We start from the raw sequence: 18394 nt of genomic DNA, 5'->3' as shown, positions 1-18394 counted from the left end.
GAAGCACTCAGCATAGCTTGCGTGCCATTCCCGCCGCCGCTCAGCCCACCGAGGCACCGCCGGCTCCCGCGGTCGCCAGTCCCAAACACCCACACGCACCAGCACCTGCATCGGGTCCGCAGGCAGGCGGGGGAAGCCCGTTAGCGGCGCTGGGACACAGGATTTAGGATCAGCTTTCTGGAGGAAGACCCATGTTTTCTGCCTCAGGAGGGGGCATTCGAATGAAGATACCGGTACCCCCATCGCCCACCCAGGGACTGGCTGTGCCGGGAAAGTGAAATGCGGATGCCGTCAAAGCCTGCAACCACGGCTGCTGCGCGCCAGGAGCGAGCCGTGGGGCGGAAATGCTGCCTGCTGCTGTGAATCACAAGCTCAGCGCTGGAAAAGCTCCGGCTGAGGCATTTCCTGCTGTTCTCATCGCATCCCCATCTGATGCCTCCCGTGCAAAGCTCCCGCGCTGAAATCCCGGCCCCATGGAAAATCAGCAGTAGCCTTCCTGCCGAGTCCGGCACAGACGGGACAGCTCACTTGGCTTTCAAGCTGTGGCCATTTTCCGTGGAGCCGGGCCTGGCGGGGGGAATGGCGGGGGGAATAGCGGGAGGCGCGGCGGCTCCCCAGCCAGCGCGGCGATGATTCGTGCGAACGGGCAGCGCCGAGCAGCGGGGGCTGCTGGGCAGGCAGGCCTGCCGGTCTGCGGTCGATTGTTCAGCCTCAGTGACTTCTTGAGGGGGAAATGGAAAGAGCGAACAGTGCGAGTTAATTAATTGACGCATAATGAAGTCAAGATGAGCATCCCCAAGGAGCTGGAGCTCGGATTGGGCAAGCAGCAGATGATGGCGTTCCCCGGCATGGGGCTGCTTCATCCTGAGCCCCAGCCTCCTGCCAGCCACACCGAGGATGCCGGCTGTGGCCCAGGGGCAGGGAAAAAAGCCCCTAAATACCTTTCAGTGGCAACTTTAACAGAAAGGAGGTGTTACAGATACCGCGGCCCAGAGAAAGGAGCTGTGGAAGGAGTGAAATAAACCCATCGATGGGCGTTTGGTGCTTCGGTCCCTTTGGTCCCGGGGGAAAGGCTCGCTACAGCAGCGCACGCAGACCCTGCCGCAGGCTCTAACGCTTTTCTAAGTGCAGAGGGAGAGCCAGGGGCAGGGGCAGGGACAGGGACAGGGGTCCGGCAGACCCCAGCCCGCAGGCTGCTGGACGCTGCGGGGTGTCCGGCCCCGCACGGGGGGTCTCGGCGGGCAGAGACCCCTCGGCGAGGCCCGTCCCGCCCACTGTGGGAAGATATATTAAATTCCTCCGGGGAGAAACCCGCTGCCCGCCCCCAGCCCTCCGCGGCGGCCGGAGCGCCCGGCCCGGCCCGGCCCGGCCCTCGGGGGAGGCGGGCCCCGGCCTTGCGCAGGAGACGGGGGCCCTCTAGTGAGGGGCGGCCCGGCCCCGGCCTGCCCGGTGCGGCGCTCCGCTCCCCGCAGCGGCCCCGGTCCGGGGTTTGCGTCCGTGCCCGGGCGGTTCCCCCGTGGGCCCGGCCCGGCCGCGCCTGCTCGGTGCGGGGCGGCCATGGCGGGGCTGGAGCCGCTGTACGCCTGGGCGCGGGCCGCCGTCTCCCGCCCGCAGGACGCGCTGATCTGCGGCGTCCACTGGGAGCTGGTCCGGCATGGCTACCGCTGCCTCGGCGCTGGCGACCAGGTACGGGCCGGGCCGGGCCCCGCCGGGCTCCTCTGCGGTGTAGGCCGCGGCCAAGCCCCGGCCTTTCCTAGCGCCGCTCGCCGGCGCCGCTCGGCCGAGCCGGGCGCCCGCTGCCGGGGCGGGGTGGGGGGGGAGCCGTGCGGCGCCGGGGGTGTCGGGGGTCTGAGGGGCCTCAGTGCTGCTGGAGGGGGCTGGAGGGGGGGTCCCGGTGCTGGGGGGTCCCAGTGCTGGAGGAGTCAGTGCCATAACCAGGAAGGGGACCACTGTGGTGCTGGGGGGATCTTGGTGCTTGGGGGGGCGGGAATCCCCCACCAAAAGGTGGGTGTCTAGTGCAGCGTTGGGGAGGGAAGTGTAGTGCCGGGGGGGTCCCAGTGCTGGGGGCCCTGGTGCGATAGCAGGGAGGAGGACAATGTGGTGCTGGACCCAGTGCTAAGGGCGGGGGGTCTGGTGGGTCAGGAGCCTGGTGCGGTGCTGGGGGGCAATGGTGGGGGTGCAGGGCACCGTCTTGGCAGAACCCCCCCACCCTCCAGTGCCAGAGGAGGGGACAGTGTGGGACAGTGCCACCTGGCAGCACCACTGCGGGGCTGGGACAAACAGGACGACAGCCTTCCCCCCCACCCCAGACAGCTCTGTCCCCTGCTGGGGAGCTGAGAGGTGCCAGGCAGGGAAGACCATCATCCCCCAGTCTAGGTCTTTGTGGCCTCCTCGTGCTCAGCAAAGGGTGGTTGTGTCCCTTTTGTTCCAGCACGGGGATCCTGTGGGAGGCCGGCAAGCAGGCAGGGCCAGCCCGTAGGAAATAAAACTCTGCTCCTGTAGTCAAAACCTGGAAGGCATTGAGAGTTCCCCTCCTGGAGACCTAGATCCACTCCCAGAGACCTATATCCTCTCCTGGATCTCTCTGTGCAGCCAAGACAGGTCCCCCCAGCGTGCTGGGCTCGTGGGCAGGGTCTCAGCCCCATGTCTGTCCTGTTGCAGCCGGGTCCTGATGAAAGGAAGTCGGAGCTGCTTCCCGCCGGCTGGGAAGCCAACAAGGAGGTGTATACACTGCGCTACAAGTCCACAGATGATGCCCATGAGCTGCTGCTGAAGGCCATCATGGTGGAAGACAGTATGATCCTCAATGTTATGGTGAGCACCCAGGCTGGTCCCTGCGAGTTTGGGGTCCTTCAGGTGCCACCCAAAATGTGCAAGGAACAGCAGGGCACATTTCTTAAATTTTTGCTGTTATTTTTCTACCTTGTAGCAATGTTTGTCCCTCAGGATGGGGCAGACCCAGGGGATGTTAGGGGCTGCAGACCTGCCTGTGCAGCAGCAGATGTGGCCCAGTGTGAAGCTGGTCAAACACCAGCTGCATCGGGGCAGCGATGCGGTTTGCCTTGCACGCTCTGGCCCAGGCGTTGCCCCTTTTGTGTCCCCTTCCCAGCTCAGGATTTTTCTGTGGATCTTTTCTCCTGTCCCCTACAAGCACCTGCCCGGGGTGGTTTTGCTTTCACCCTTTGCAGCCCTGATTGGGAGAGCGAGCAGGCAGAGCCTCGCTGCACAGTGGAGTTTGTTTGCTCCTGGGGATTCAGGCACAGCACAGGGACGTGGCAGAAAGCAGGCAAGCCCATTCCTTGTGTCCCAAGCCCCCAGCTGTGGTTGTACCTGCTCCTTCCCTCGTTCCCAGCTCTGCCGGGCTGCTGACTCCATGTTTCACCTGTCTTTTGCCAGGATCGCAGTTCTCAGAAGGTGGCAGATGTGACCTTGGCAGTGGCCGACTACATCAACCCAGAGCACCTGGACGATTTCCACAAGTAATCTCGGTTCCCCTGCATTTTCTGCAGGAGGAAATGTCCCACCGGCATGGGGAGGGGGCAGAGACCAGGTTAGGAGGAGCCTGGAGGACTCTTCTCCCCAGTACAAACCCTGGGGGCAGTCCAGCCAGCCCTGAAACACAGCCAGAGCTCCCTCCTCTGCCTCCCTCTGCACTGCTGGCCCGCAGGAGGGGTTTAGGGGATGGTGGGACCCTGGGTTGGAGCCCAGGGGGGAGCCATCCCACCTGGGAACGGGCTGGGCCAGCCTAGCACTTCTATTTCTGGAGCACTGCTTGCCTGTCTGTGCTGGGTGGGCACTGCCCAGTGGTGCTACACCTTCAGCCGTGGCCCAGGCACCCTGTGGCCTTGCTAAAGGCCGGTGCTATGTGCTGTGGTTTCCTCCAGTGCAGAACTGGTCAGGTCATGGCCACAGCACAGGGGAGTCCCCTGGGCTGGGTGGGACCTCTGCCCTCTCAAATAGGGTCAGGGCTTTGGTGCCACTGTGTGCTGTTACCCCGTCCTGTCCCCTCCGTGCTGCCAGCTGGGGACACATTTTGTGCCAGGGATGCTTTGGGCATGCCTGTCCCCTCACCACCCCTCGCAGCCTGTCCAGCACCAGGGTGCTGTGGCCTCCCCAGCCCACCACCTCGCCTCTCCTCCCTGCAGGGTGTACAAGAACACCGAGGAGCTGAGGACAAGGATTGCTTCGGGCATCATCGCTCCCCTTGGGGCCCCTGCAGAAAAGGCCAAAAAGGAGCCCGAGGCTGAGAAGAAGGATCCTGACTTGCCCCAGGATTATGACCCCCTCAGGGTCCCTCCCCGGCAGCCGGCAGGCACGAGGGCACCGTCCTGGTGAGTAAAGAGCGGGTGGCTGCTGACAGTCCTCCGTTAGATGGGACGTGGTCCTGACAGAGCTCTCCGAACTTCACCTCTGGTCCCCATCTCGCACACGTGGGGTGGGGAGAAAGGGGATCCCAACCCTCCCCAGCCAGTCTCAGCCTCATTGGCCACGTGCTTGGGTTGGATTTAAGCTGCCCGCTGAGGGATGGCCTGTTCTGAAGCTGTGTGTTGGTTTGACCCTCCTTTGGCGTTGCCTGGGGGTGCAGCTGGAGACCTACAGACCCAGGAGGGAGAGGGCAGCGTGCAGGGCTGGGGGGAAGGTGAGGGGTGGAAGGAGGGAGACCCTGCTCTGTGCTGGCTGAGGGACCATCAGGCTGGCAGAGCAGGGACAGCAGTGGGAAGGACAGGCAGCCTCCAGGAGGGACACCAGGGCGCTGGGTGTCAGATCGAGCCGTGGGCTGCAGCAGAGCCGTGGGGTCTGTGCTCATGGCAGGGGGAGAGGGCGTGTGGCGGGTGCAGAGCTCTGCCTTCGCTCGGCACAGAGCTGGGGCTGCCTCTAAGCCTCTTGCCTGCTGTGGCCGGTAGAGCTGCCCTCCCAGGAGAGTGCACCCAGCCGGGGCTTGGGGCCAGGCCCAGGAGGGGCGGGCTTGGTGGAGGGGAACAGAGCCCTCTTCTCCTTGCTCTCCTGACCCCGCTTTGAAACCCTTTGCTGGCAAAGCTGGGGAGAGGAGACACACGGCACCCGCTTCAGCATCCCTCCCTGGCTCCTTCATGCCCAGCCATCCCTCGTGCGTGGCAGGCGGGCTCCCCACTCTCTCCCCCCACAAGCTGTAATCGCCTTTGGCTGGAAGCCAGAGACACTGCAGTGGCTCTGCCGTCTCTTGGGGACCGGCCGTGGCTTCTGCCTTGTGTGTCACCTCTTGCTTCTTTAACCCCAGTGCTGTCCGCTGGTGCTCAGGACTGCTCAGGGTGCGAGATGTTCCTCGGGGAGGTGCGGGCAGACAGGCTGGAGCTGGGCACGGCTCTGAAACCATGTTATTGGCACATATTATTGGCAAGGAGATGTGACAGCTGGCTGCAGGCTCACCACCCTGCTGTCCTCGCACTCCTGGAAGCGGGACTGTCATTGTGTCTCTGACTGGGACACACTGGAGAGCCTGGCCTAGCCCAGCATCTCTTGGGGAGCCCCCGGCGTGGAAACTCCCAGTGTCCACAGACAGCTCCGGCCCGGAGCAGTGGGAACAGCAGGGCCCCCTTCATCTCAGCAAGCTTCCCGCAAGCCTGCTGTGCGCACCGGTGTCCCCACCCGGCTGCACCCTGGAGCAGGGGATGCCGCGTCCTGGGCACGGGGTGGCTCCCAACGCCAGCCCACTCACGCAGGGTCCTGCAGGTCCCAGGGCCCTTTGGGTGCTGCAGTGCTTGCTGTGGGAGAGCACCCATGAGCACAGCACCGGCAACCACGCTGGCTGCGCTGCCCTCCCGCTTGCTCGCTCTGCGCAGCCAGTCTCCCCTTCACTGAACGTTTTGCTGTGTTCTGTGTTTCAGGCCTTCCCCCTTGAGCCCCTTCGCTGTTGGTGGGGAAGACCTGGACCCTTTTGGGTGAGTGTGGCTGGGAGAGGTGGGGCTTTGCGTGCCTGGGGAGCGTCCCCTGCTCCGCCCTTGGGATGTGTGGGGGTGGCTGGGGACCGTCTCTGGAACAGCTGGGGCCCGCCTGGCTCAGGCGTCCAGCAAAGTGTCTCTAAGTGTGGATGGCGATGAGACAGTTGCTGAGTGCAAATTGCAGGGGACCAAGTGACAGTTACTAAACCTCAATATGGTTCTAATATCGTAATAAGATCCCGTCTCTTGCATAGATGATAGGTTGCAATCTGTGTCTGTTTAATAATCAGCTTGTATTCATTTAACATGCAGTAATTCCTTCAGTAAATCAAAGCTGAATACGTTGTTAAGTGAATGTAAGCCTCTAATTTAAAATGTTACCAGCTGCTGCGTCTACAGCCCAGCAGTCTGGAGAAGGGGAGGCTTAAAGCCGAGTCCACAGATTCTCAAGTCCTGGTTGTGAGCCTCCCAGCTGTCTGAGGCACTCGAGAGAAAGCCCGGATAGAAGGAGGGCTGTCGGGGGGACTGATCTTCACAGATACGTCTCTCTGCCTTTGGTTTGGTCGGGCAAGGAGAACCTGTAATCTTCCATTCCAGTTAAAAGCACATAGTCAGACAAAAACCAGCTCTTCAAGTTGTTGCAGAGCATCCTGCGGCCCAGGGGAGTCCTCTTTGGAACCACTCTCCTGTGGGGATTGCATTTTTTCCCCTCTTGCAAGACTTGGTTCTCCTTGGGTTTGGCTAGAAAACGGCCAACTAAAAACGTCCTGCCCGGCTGGAAGGAGAGGCCTGGAGGCTGGGTGGCTGGAAGGAAACCCGATAGCACGAGGAGAGGGGGTTCAGTTGTGGGGGAGACCCTGTTTCTCTTGCTGCCTCCAGCCTTTCATCAGAGGTTTCTCTATAAATGACAAAAAAGATTGTAAATAGAAGCAGATTTGTGCCCTGACACCTGCCAGCGCTGGGGCTGGAGACCCGGACTCCCAGGCATATGCTCGTGGGGCCTGGCTGTCCCGGGGCACTTCGGGCAGCCGGCCTGGCGTAATGGAACTCATTAGCGCAGTTGTTAATGACTCGTACGATGGCAGCGGTGTCCAGAGGCTCTAGCCGAGTTTGCACAAAGCCGACCATGAGGAATGGCACTCGCAGCGTGGGGCAGCTCCCGAGGAGCCACCGTGGTCAGCAAATGACTTCCAGGCAGCTCTTTGGAAGGGCTGGCAGGGGCCCCGGCCTGGTCCGGGAGCTCTTGCAACACCGCGCAGGGCAGGACACACTGCTCGCCCGGGAGAGCTGAGGGCAGGGATGGGACTAAGAGCTGGCAGCGAGGGCCAGTGGGTCTGACACTCCCCCAGGGGATGGGCAGCAGCCATCGCTGGTGCCCTGAATGGCTCCTTGCAGGAACCGAGGGAAGAGGGAAGCTGCCTCTCCGCTGCTCCGGTGTCTGTTGTGGCGTCGGCTCTGAGGAAGGCAGGCAGGCGAGGGCTGTTGCTTCCCTGTGCATGTCTGCAGCTGGCCCCGGGGGTTTGGGGGCACGGTGGTGCCCCGGACCTGGGTGTTTGCTGGTGCCCTGGCTTGGGCACGCGCTCTGCAGCTGTAAGACTCCCAGCTCGGCACGACGATGAGCTGTGAGTCGCGTCCTGCCCCTGACCTTGCGGCGTAGTGCGGGCAGCGTTGCAGGGCTGTGATAACCCCAGGTAGGAGCAGGGTGTGACGCAGTCACGTTCCCTCCTGTGGCAGGCAGCAGCCACCATGGGACGAGGGTCTGCTGTGCCCCAGCACTCCTGCACACGCGCACATATGCACATCAAGTGCTGTCTTGCTGCCATGGGCTCGCCTCACTGGCTTGCCCTGGCCCGTGATGCGGTGGGTTAGCGGTGCTTTCCTTCCCATGTGCTGTGTGTTGTTAACCCCACGTTCGCGTGCTCGGCGTTCCTGCAGCGCAGGGATGTGCTTTGCTCCTCTCTCACCGGTGCCAATCTCATCTCTCTCTGCCTTTCCTCTCCCCAGAGGTCGGAGTGGGGGAATGATCGTGGATCCTCTCCGGTCTGGCCGCCCGCAGCCTGGCATTGACCCATCGTCAGGCATTCCAGGCCGGCTTCCCCCAGGAGCAGTTCCGCCAGGCGCCAGATTCGACCCCTTTGGCCCGCTGGGAGCTGGCAGGTCTGGGTAGGTGTTTGGCTGTGCCCGGTGTCCCCAGCCTGCTCTCTGGGCTGCTCCTGGATCTCCTGGCTCATCCCTCCTGCTGCAGGACTGAGCTCTCGCTCCTGGTTTGACTCTGCTCTGCATTTCTTTCCAGGCCAGATCCCGACCACCTTCCCCCTCCAGGCTATGACGACATGTTCATGTGAGGAGTCGCCGCATGGCTGCGGCCACAGCGGTCCCCTGGGAAGCAGGAACACTTTCCCCTCTTTGCTCCCCGTTTGGTGGACTTCGATCTTTTCAGCACCAATTTTCTTCTCCCCGTTCGGGGCCACGTTCCTGTGTGCCAGACCAGCTATAAAGGTTTCCCTGTGTGCAGAACAGAAGAGGAGGCAGGAGGTTCTTTTCCTTCCGTGCTCCTCTGAGGGTGCCCGGCCGTTTGCACCCAGCTGAAGTGGTCCTGCCCCGCGCAAGGTGGCAGCGTGGGGCACGGCACAGTGCTCCCGGCACGGCGTGGGTGCTGTGGGGTTTCCTCCTCTGCTTCTCCGGGGTGGCACCGCTTTTGCTGCCGGGGTTCTGCAAGCAGTCGGTGCTGAGGAGGGAGCTGGCTTCTTGCCGCTCCGGTGCTGGGGAGCTGCAGTGGCCTCACTGAAGGTGACAGCCGGCGTGGGCTCCCCGTGCAGAGATGGTTTCTCTCTTGCTCTTTATCCGTGCGAGGGGCTGATCAGCGCGAAGAGCTGGAAAGCCCGACCCAGGGGGTCTCCGCGGGCAGACCCCCAGCAGCGGCTGAGACCAGCTTCCACGTGGCCGTGCCCGCTGGCTTTAAAGGGCACCACCAGCAAGGCCTTTACTGCGCGCGAGGAGAGAGAGAGATTGGATTCCTGCCCCACCTTGCCCTCTCTCCCCTGCAGCCCTGGTGTTTTTCATTCCCGGGTGCACACGAAGCCCCGCGGCGAGGGCGGCTCGCCGGGCACCGTGTGGTGCTGGGGCAGGAGGGAGGGTGCTCGGTGCCCACACGCCCTGCCCGGCCCGGCGCTGGCTCTGCGGGCACGGCGGAGCTGAGCCCGGCACCGAGCTGGGGCCCTTCTGGGGGTGCGCGCGGGGGGCTCGCTCGGCTGTGAGATTTGCTTTGCAGAGGAGGTTTATAGAACATGTTTCCCTACTGTCAGCCCCGTTGCGTGCGGCTCTGCCTGGCTGAGCTCTGCCAAGCAGCTCGGGGAGGATGGGCGAGATCTGCGTGGCTCAGGCTCCGGAGCTCTTTCTGGAAACCCCCTCCCTTCCCCGCAGCTCCCCCCAGGTCAGTTCATTCTGGGGCTGCAGCTCGTCTGTCCTGTCAGGGGTTCATACCATGTTTTGCTTCTCATGGTTTGATTTCTTGGAAGGATGTTCACGAGATGGAAATAAAAGCCTGACAGCAGTGTTGTGTTGGTGCTTGCTGGCGGTGGCCCCCCCGCCGCAGCCCCCTTCTCCCCGCCATGGGAAGGAAAACCCCGGAGCTCTGCCCTCCCCGCAGGATCCACGCTGGGAACCCGCTTTGTACCTTCCCCCAAGCAGCAACGCTTTTCCGAGACGATGTGACTGTACTAAGAAAATTAAGTGGAGAACAGCCCAGGCTTGGCTCTGGCTGCGCCGTGCGGTAATTGGCTCTCCGGGGTATTGAATGCCGTCGGTACGCTGCATGCAGCCGTGCTGGCATAAATAAAAAGGGGGAAGCGATCCTCCTGTCTATCTCTTTCCCCCAAAGGCTTTTTCCTTTTAAAACCCCTTTGCCTACAACCGCAGCTACTGAAGCTGAGTTACGGTGTGCGCCACCTGGGCTGCGCGCCGGTGTGAGCGGGGAGGCCCGGCCGTAGAAGCTCAGCGCTGGGGGCAGCTGGAGCAGCCCCCGCGTCTCCCCAGGGCTCCTGCGCGGAGCCCCGTGTTTGCAAGCGCTGGTTTCGAGCCCGGCCCCGGTGGAGATGTGCCATCCCCACGGCACGTCCCCGGGGCTTTTGGTGGACGGTCCCGCTGCAGATCCACGGATGGGCGATGCCCGTGAGCAAAGCAGTCGGCGGCTGGGCTCGCAGCAGGGGTGGGCTGGAGAGCAAGGCCCCGGGCTCGGTGAGACCCCTGCTCCTGCTTGTCCCCTCCGGCTCCTGGGGCAGCCTGAGCCCGTCCACAGCTTCGCCCCAGGAGAAAGGAGCCCCCGACCTCGCCGTATGGGGCTGCGACATGGGGTGCACAGGGAGAGGAAAGGGCTTTGGCCTTATCAGAGGGGCCCCTCTCCGCGGGAGGGGGCTGCGTGCTGCGCCTGAATTAATCATGTTCTGCAACCTTTCAGGAGGGAGAGACGCAGCCGGCTTTGATGGGGCTAATTAAAGCGAGCCAGCGCCGGGAGAGGCTGTGGCAGGCCCTGATAAACAATCTTTTGTCTGCAGCGCTCAGCCCCAGCGGGTTTGCGGTGCTGTGCAGCTGGGGGAGCAGGTGGGAGAGGAGAGGGGTGTCAACAGGGGCAAGCGCCCGGCATTGAGCCGTGCCCGCTGCAGGCCTGCGCCTGAGCCTGGGGGCTCCCACGGCTGCCCCGTCCGCTCTCCGGAGCGGATGGGTAAAAGGAGGCGAGGATCCTCCTCTCCGGGGACAGGAGACCGTCCTGGTGGCTGCGGAGCTGCCCAGAGCGCGGCAGCGGTGGCTCCTGGGGACCAGCAATCCCGAGTGCATTCCTTGCTTCATCCGCAGGGCTGGCGGCCAGGCAGGCACCGACCCCCTTCCCTGAGCACGGGCGGGGGGCAGCCGTCCCTGCTGCAGCCTCGTACCGCACCGAGCACGGCGGCTGCAAGGGCTGGGTCCCCCGCCAGCAGGAGGGACGGTCCAGGCCCCCGGCCGCGTGTCCCTGTCCCCGGCACGGCTGCTGCTAACATAAGTGATGGAAAGCATTAACATGCACGGGAGCGCATCCAGCCACGCACCTCGAGTTCATTTTATGGGGAGGCTGGGGCTGGCGTGTGCGGTCTTGGCACGGGCACAGCCCTCCCTCCTCCCGCAGCACCGGCGAGGCGCTTCCACGTCACGTTTGAAGAAAGACGCTGGATTATTGGTAATGGCTCGAGATCCCCGGAGAGTCCTTCAGGCCATCTGCCAGCCCGCCCAGCCCAGCGGCACCTGCCCCGCGCGCGCCAGAGGCAGAGCCCCCGGCGCTGCCGATTACCCCGCAGATGATGCTCCATCCCTGGGATCCCGTGTGTCCCGTGCGGGGTGCGAGGGAGGAACTGGTGCCTATTGCACAGACGGGAAAACAAAGCAGCCCCTGTTATTTGGGACTGGGGAAGGCATGCTGGGCCGTTCCCTCTTTGCTCACCCCCGGCACAAGCGGAGACACCCCCAAAGCCCGGGGCCGGGGGACTGGCGACCTCCATGCTGAGCAGGGGGATGAGGCCGCGCTGCCCGCCACCTCCCTGCCCTTGCGCCACACTCGTGTCCCGGTGCAGTGGCATTGCCCTGCCCGGCGCCTCTGGCTGCGGCCGTGCTGCCCGTCCCCGTGGTGTTGGGGCAACGTGCCCGGGCTGCAGTGGTGCGAAGCACGAGGCAGCCGCCGTTGTCTCCAGCTCTACAGGAAGGCAGCGGGGCCGGGGCTGGTGTCTGTCACCCGTTGTGCCCTCGGTGTCCCTTCAGCAGGGCCCTTCCCCTCCGGCTGGGCACGGTGCCACCCGCTCCTCCCCACTGCCCATCCCGCACCTCCCACCTCCTCCAGCAAAACCGGCTTCTCCCACGGAAACTGGAGAGGATCCAGAAATGGCACGTAGGGGTGAAACGCTCTCTCCAGCGGGCCGGTTTCGCTGCAGGGGAATGGGGAGCGTTCCCAGGGGATGGGGGGCACTTCTGGGGTATCCCAAAGCTGCCTCCCACCCACCCACCAACACCTAATTCCCGTGGGCGGGCAAAGCCCTGGGACCCCCCTGCACAGAGGGGCCCATGACCCTCATCCCCCCTGGCTGCACAGCATCAGCCCGCCTCTCCCAGCCAGAGTCCTCTCACCACCCTGGAGTACTTGTGCTTGCCTCCTAAAGACACCCCGCACGTCAACCACCGCGGGTCAGCGCCTCAAGCTGGCTGCGCCGCTCCTCCCCAGCGCCCGCCGGGAGCGACGAAGGGGCGGCCAGGCAGACGCAGGGAGGAACTGCGGGGCAGCCGGCTGCGGCGCGGGGCCGAGCGGCTCTGGGGCCACCGGCAGCTCCGTGTCCCCCCGCCGCAGCCACCCTCTGCCTCAGCCCGGGGGGGTCTCTGTACGAAATCACTTCCCAGTCCTGGAGCTCTCGATGAGCTTCTTTAATGGCACTCCTTCCTCGACGTGTTTTGTTCCCCTTAAATCTCTCTATCCCAGTGGAGAGGCTTTCCCCCCGGTCCTGCAGGTCCTCAAGCGACAGCCCCGCAACGCACTGACAGAGCGACGGCCGCTTCCCGCAGAGCAGCCTCACGCCCTGACCCACGGAGCGTTTCCCACACGAAGCAGGTGCTCGGCAGCGGTAACTCCAAGCAGGCTCAGCTTTTCCTCCTGGAAAGACCCCTTCCATCTTACTTAAAGTGACAAAAACGGATGAGGACGATTTCTCCCTCTAGTGGGTTTATTTTCTAATCCAGGCTCGCGGGGCCAGCGCCGAGAGCTGCGGGGGGGGCTTCTGCCTTCCCCTCTCCTTGTGAACACACATGGATCCCCCGGCAGACCCCGTGCGAGAGCCTTCCTCCCCTTCCTCCCCTTCCTCCCCTGGCGTGCCCCCCCGCCCTGGGATCAGCCCCTCCGCGACAGCTGCGACGGCATTTGCTCCCCCTGCCCTGCTTGGGCCCTTCGTTTGGCCCCGCGGGCTCCGCTGGTGGCCGCTCGCCCCGGGGCTGTGGGGGGAGGCGACGCCTGCTGCCCATTTGCCCCAAGCGTGGTTTAACCCCAGAGAAAGGTGCCAGGGTGCCGGGGGGCCGCGGGCGCGAGGCCATTCCAGGTTGTTTCCCGGGACCCTACCCTCAACACGGAGCGCGGCCGGGCGAGGCGGTGACGGGCAGAGGGGCGCGCGGCCCCGCACAGCAGCAGGAGGAATCGGCTGCGAAGCGTTGGATGTGGAAACACCGGGCAGGGGATGCCGTGCCCAGCGTCCGAGGGGGACACTGGAAGCCCTGAAATAAAACCTGACCCAGACAATGGGACTTTCCTCTTGTGTCAGGCTGCCTGGACAGATTTGTCTTCACCTGGAAACATGTGAAGCACATAATTTATGGGATGGATTAAAACCTGGTGGCAGTTCATGACAAACACCACCTTTTGTGGGTCTGCATTTTCCTATGGGAGAATTATTTCCCTTTCTCAGCATCCTGCTCATACCGATTTTTCTTTCCACAGAACGTTGTGCTTTAATGATGCTTCATGTTTAATTCCCGAGGTGCAATTTTACCTTCAGGACGCAGACAATGGCTCTCGCGATCAGCACAAAGGCTCGCGCGCGGGCGCCCCGGCGGCAGAGCTGCCTGTCTGACACGGGAACAGGAGAACCGCATCGTTTCGAGGCATCGGGAATTGTCCCCTCTCCTCCAAGACAGAGCACCGTGATTTTTGAGGAGGCCGTTCCGGGGTTGCTGGTGGGAGCGGGCTGCTCGGCACGGTGCGGGTGCGTGTCCCGGCCTTCATCCCGCTCTCCGGCGTGGGGCTGGTGGGGTGCAAGGGGGTGGCGGGGGGCTGGACCCCGCCGCACGGACAGTGGTCACGCTTGCTGTCTCCTCTTCTGCCCGGAGCGGTGCAAGCCCCAACTCTGCACCACAGAGTTTTACAAGAAACTATTGCTAAGAAAGGTTGCTGACGGCAGAAAACGAGAAGCTCCATCCCGAAGAGGAGCAGCCGGCCCCAGGCCCCGGCTGCTGGGAAGGAGCCGGCTGCAGCAGTGGCAGGGAGCTCGGCCTCGCGTCCAGCCCAGGCTGCAACCGGCCACGGCACGAAATCCCACGGGCGTCACGAAGGTGCCGCTGCCCCGGTGCTGGCGGGCAGGACCCCGTCCTGGAGGGTGCCGGGGAGGCGAGCGGGGCGTCCAGTGGCCACGCTGCCCCGGTGCTGGTGGTGGGGGACAGCGGGGCATCCCAAAGCCGCACCGCCCCAGCACTGCCGGACGGGAGCCCCATCCCAGAAGGGTCCGGGCAGGCAGGGAAGGTGGCCGGAGGCCGCCGGACGGGCATGGGCGAAGCTTCACCAGACGGCATCGGTGTCAGGGCGCTTCTGCCGGCGGCGCGGGGTCCCCGGGGCGGCGCGGGGTCCCCGGGGCGTGCGGGGCTACGAGCCCGGCCCCTCGGGGGGCTGGGGCGGGGGGCTGAGCTGGCTCTCCAGCAGCGCCCGCGTCCCCTCGGCCGACACCCTCCGCATCCGCAGCCTCACGGAGCCGTAGGTGCCACCGGTGCGGCGGGCGGCCCGGGCGCGGCGGCGGGCAGCGGCGGCGGCCAGCAGCAGGGCGGCGAGCAGTAGCCCTCCCAGGGCCAGCAGCGCCAGCCCGGCCACGGTGCAGCGGTCGAGGCGGGCCCGCAGCCGAGCCGCCCGTTCCTCCAGCCGCTCCATCTGCCTCGCCGGCACCGCCGGGTCGGGGCGCGCCGCCCGCGGCACGGCCCCCGCCAGCACCACCAGCGCCGCGCCGCTCAGCGCGCAGCCCAGCGCCAGCGCCAGCCCCGGGCCCGCGCCGGGCCCCGCCGGGCCGCGCCCGCCCCCCCCCCCCGCCGCCGCCGCCGCCGCCGCCGCCGCCTCGCCCGGGCTCCGCAGCTCCGCCGCCCGCGGGGACGCCATGGAGCCGCCGCCGGCCTGCGCGGCCAGAGGTGAGCGGCGGACCCCGACCGGGATGCGCCCCCGAACCGGAGCCGGGTCCCCGCACCGGGATGCTCCCCCTCCCGGACCCGACCCCCCGCCCCGGGCTTTCCCCGCCGAACCGGACCCGACCCCCCGCCCCGGGCTGTCCCCCCGAACCGGACCCGACCCCCCGCACCGGGCTTTCCCCGCCGAAACGGACCCGACCCCCGCACCGGGCTGTCCCCCCGAACCGGACCCGACCCCCCGCACCGGGATGCTCGCTCGAACCGGACCCGACCCCCCGCACCGGGCTTTCCCCGCCGAACCGGACCCGACCCCCCGCACCGGGCTGTCCCCCCGAACCGGACCCGACCCCCCGCACCGGGATGCTCGCTCGAACCGGACCCGACCCCCCGCACCGGGCTGCCAAACCCACCCCCCGGGTCCCCCAGCCGGGTTGCTCCTCCGCCCGGGATCCCGCTTACCCGCACCGGGCGCCTCCCGGGTCCCCGCACCGGGCTGCTCCCCTTCCCTGGACCCGGCACCTGCCTCCCCGCACCGGGTGTCCCCCCCTCCCCGGCTCTCCTCCTCCCCGAGCCGGGCTGACCCCCCCCGGACCCGCTTCCCCCCCCCCCCCCCCCGCCCCGGTCCCCCGGAGCGCACCCAGCCGCTCCCCGCCCGCTTCCCCCGCTCCCCGCACCGGGCTGGGGCCCCGATCCCCCACACCGGGCTCCGCTCCCGCTTCTCCGGTCCCACCTCGGTCTGCCCGCCCCGCCGGTGCCCGCCCCGAGCTGTCCTCCCTCCCCGGTCCCCCGCGCCGGGCTGCCTACCCCCGCCGCCTCCCCGGCTGCCGGGGCCGGGGCCGGGGCCGCCGCGGCGGCGGGCGGGGCGGGCGGGGGGCGCCCCGGGTGCCGGCCCCGCCGGTGCCCACAGCCGCTGCACACAGCCCCGCGTACGGCGGGCAGCCCCGGGGGCACACGCGTCCGCACCCGCCCGCTTGCACACCCGCACCTTCTGGGCACGCCTCGCCTGCAGCGGGGACCCCTCCGTGCACCCCCCGAGAGCACCGGGACCCTCGGGGGGGGGGATGACCCCGGGGGGGTGACAGAGAGGACAGAGCAGCTCGGCGGGTGAGAGCGCGGGTCGTGGCCGGGGGACGTGCCCATGGGGCGCTGGCTGGGCACCCCACAACCGGCCGGCCCCGCTGGGGAGCCGGGGCAGAGCCGGGCTGGGGGCGCTGGGACTGCAGCCCCTGTCCCCGCAGCCCTGAACGCAGCGGGGAGCGCTCCCCCCGGCCGGCTGCCCCCCCAGAGCCCCTGCAAGGGCCAAGCCTGCCCCCGCAGCCCCGGGAAACGTCCAGGGCTCGACCTGGGCTCGGGCCAGGCACGACAGGCTCCGGCCGGCCACAGAAGAGCCCGTGGCAGTGCCCGCTGCCCAGAGCCACCCCCCAGCCGGGCTGGCCCCCGCGGTCCCACCGCAGCCCCGCGGCACAGAGTCCCCCCTTCACCCCCGCCTCTCGCCGCGCCGTTTATTCCAATTTTTCACAGGGCGCCTGTGTTAGTGCCCGCTCTGCTTCCCGCCGACCTGAAACTGGATGCGGGCCTGAGCCCCAGCAGCGACCCGCTGGCAGCAGCACGCTTTCAGCTCGTTTGTTAATACGGCGAGTGCTATTTCCGCGTTTGGAACGGTGCCCGGAGATGGGCTTGTGGATGTAAATCCCGAGCGATAGCGGGTGGGCTGCTGAAAGCTGCCGGGAAGATTTGTCCATCACGTTGCCGTTCCCTTCAGCACATTCACATGCCTCCAGCATCTTCACGAGCTCAGCCGTCGTTGCGCTAGGTGATGAGGCGCCGATGGCGGTGCTGGGTGAGCTCGCCCTGAGCTGGGTGGCCCTGAGCTGGGTGGCCCTGAGCCAGGTGGCCCTGAGCCCCCCGTGCCCTGCGCCCTCGCCCCCCGCACGGCGAGTCCTTCCACCCACGGTGCTGGGGCATTTTCCTGCGTGCTGGCGGCAGATGGGAGTCTCCTGCCACCCGTTTCATGACGCAGGCAGGGACTTTCTCTGAAGTCTCTGTCAAACACAGCTAAACCTGATCAAAGAGGTTCAGAGAGGTCAGGGGGGACGCAGGCAGAAATAAAAGGTGCATTTGTGTTTTCTGGGGGAGCCGGGCCGGCTCAGCCCGCACCCATCCAGCCGCTGGTGCTGGCAGGGGCCCGGCAGGGCCAGCTTGGCTCGTGCCACTGCTGCTCAGCGCATTGACGATGGGTGACATTATCCTACCTCGGACATCTCCCTCATTAAACTCTGAAGTTTCTGTTAAAAATTAACCTCTGGATAATTTTTAGCCATTTTCTCCCATTTTTTAAATTTTCCTCCAAGGTTTGCTGGGAGGTTTGCTGTCTAGTTTAACGGTTTGTTTAGCTCGGCAAAATGGGTTTGCAGGTTCCCCGCGTCCCCCGCTGCGATGCGCTCAGATCGCGGCTGGTGCTGACCGGCACCCTCCAGGGTTGCGTGGCATTACCCGAAAAGGGACCGACCCGCGGTGCCTCCGGTCCCCGAGCTGCGGCAGGGCCACCTTGTGCTGTGGCAGGGACAGGGACACACATGATTTTATTATTTTTTAAGTTTGCAGCGGAGGTTGCGCCTGCTGCGACCCACCCGCTTGCTGCTCCCGTCTCCTCTCATTGCCCTGTGGCGAAATGCAGAGGCTTCCCAGCACAGCGTCCCCGGGGATGCATCCAGAAGTGGGCCGAGAAAGAAGCAGAATTAAAAATAAATGTAAGTGCATCCTGACACGTTAACCACATTTAGAGAGGCTTTAGTACCAACCCACTCCGCAGGAAGGCAGAAGATGCTTGGAGACAAGTAGGTCACGGGACACAGATTGTCCCGAATCAGCAGGAAAAGATGGATCTGGAGCAGGCGGGCACATCCCTGCGAGCAGACGGGCAGGCAGGAGCGGGGCTGGGAGGGGAGCGCGCCAGCGCCGGGGCCTGCTGCCTCAGCATCGCCAAATTCCCCGGGAAAAACAGAAACACCGCCGGTCTGCTCCTGAGCAGAGCCGTGGTCAAGCCCCCCGTTTCGCGGCACCCAAACGCTGCGGCTGATGATGCACCCACGGGTCCCCAGGGTGCCGAGGCTGGGACCCCCGCGGGGCTGGGGGCTCGGGGGGCAGAGGCAGAGCCGCCCGTGCCGTGGCTTCCGCCTGCCTTCGTGCACAGGCAGCGGTGAGCCTGCGAGCGCAGCGGCAGCTGGTGCGGCAGTCGGGTCGGTGCCGCGCTCTGCTGTGGGGTCAGGGTGCCGTGTCAGCCGGGGGGCTGCTCCTGCACCCCAAACCCGCAGACGTGCTCGAGAGGACACCTGCAATGGATGGGATGGAGGGACGCATCCTGCACGCGTCGCTGCTTTCGCTGTGCTGCCCCTGGGTCCCGCTGCCATTGCCGGATGGGAGCTGGGAGATGGCCTCCGGCCTTCGTGGGGCTGGAGGGTGTGGGGCGGGCGGCCCGAAAGCTTCCCCAGCCCCATCCCGAGGCGGCTGAGCCTGGGGCTGGAGGCTGGCAA

At 65.7% G+C, this 18394-nt stretch overlaps 2 protein-coding genes across 2 annotated transcripts; one reads left to right on the top strand and one right to left on the bottom strand.

Moving 5' to 3' along the window:
• The first annotated feature begins 1345 nt into the window (after window positions 1–1345).
• PSMF1 (proteasome inhibitor subunit 1) lies at window positions 1346–9471 on the top strand. Its single transcript, XM_087750360.1, has 7 exons — window positions 1346–1686; window positions 2662–2814; window positions 3397–3479; window positions 4146–4331; window positions 5865–5918; window positions 7923–8081; window positions 8212–9471. Exons 1-7 carry the CDS (start codon window positions 1558–1560, stop codon window positions 8261–8263), a joined length of 816 nt encoding a protein of 271 aa, XP_087606486.1. The 5' UTR covers window positions 1346–1557; the 3' UTR covers window positions 8264–9471.
• A 4723-nt stretch (window positions 9472–14194) lies between these two features.
• TMEM74B (transmembrane protein 74B) lies at window positions 14195–14835 on the bottom strand. Its single transcript, XM_087750341.1, has one exon. It carries the CDS (start codon window positions 14833–14835, stop codon window positions 14335–14337), a length of 501 nt encoding a protein of 166 aa, XP_087606467.1. The 3' UTR covers window positions 14195–14334.
• Window positions 14836–18394: the final 3559 nt, after the last annotated feature.

The sequence above is a fragment of the Nipponia nippon genome, unplaced genomic scaffold (assembly GCF_047370975.1).
Source record: "Nipponia nippon isolate SJK-2023a ecotype South Korea unplaced genomic scaffold, ASM4737097v1 scaffold_13, whole genome shotgun sequence".
Lineage (NCBI taxonomy): Eukaryota > Metazoa > Chordata > Aves > Pelecaniformes > Threskiornithidae > Nipponia > Nipponia nippon.
This window is presented reverse-complemented; position numbering and strand designations above follow the sequence as displayed.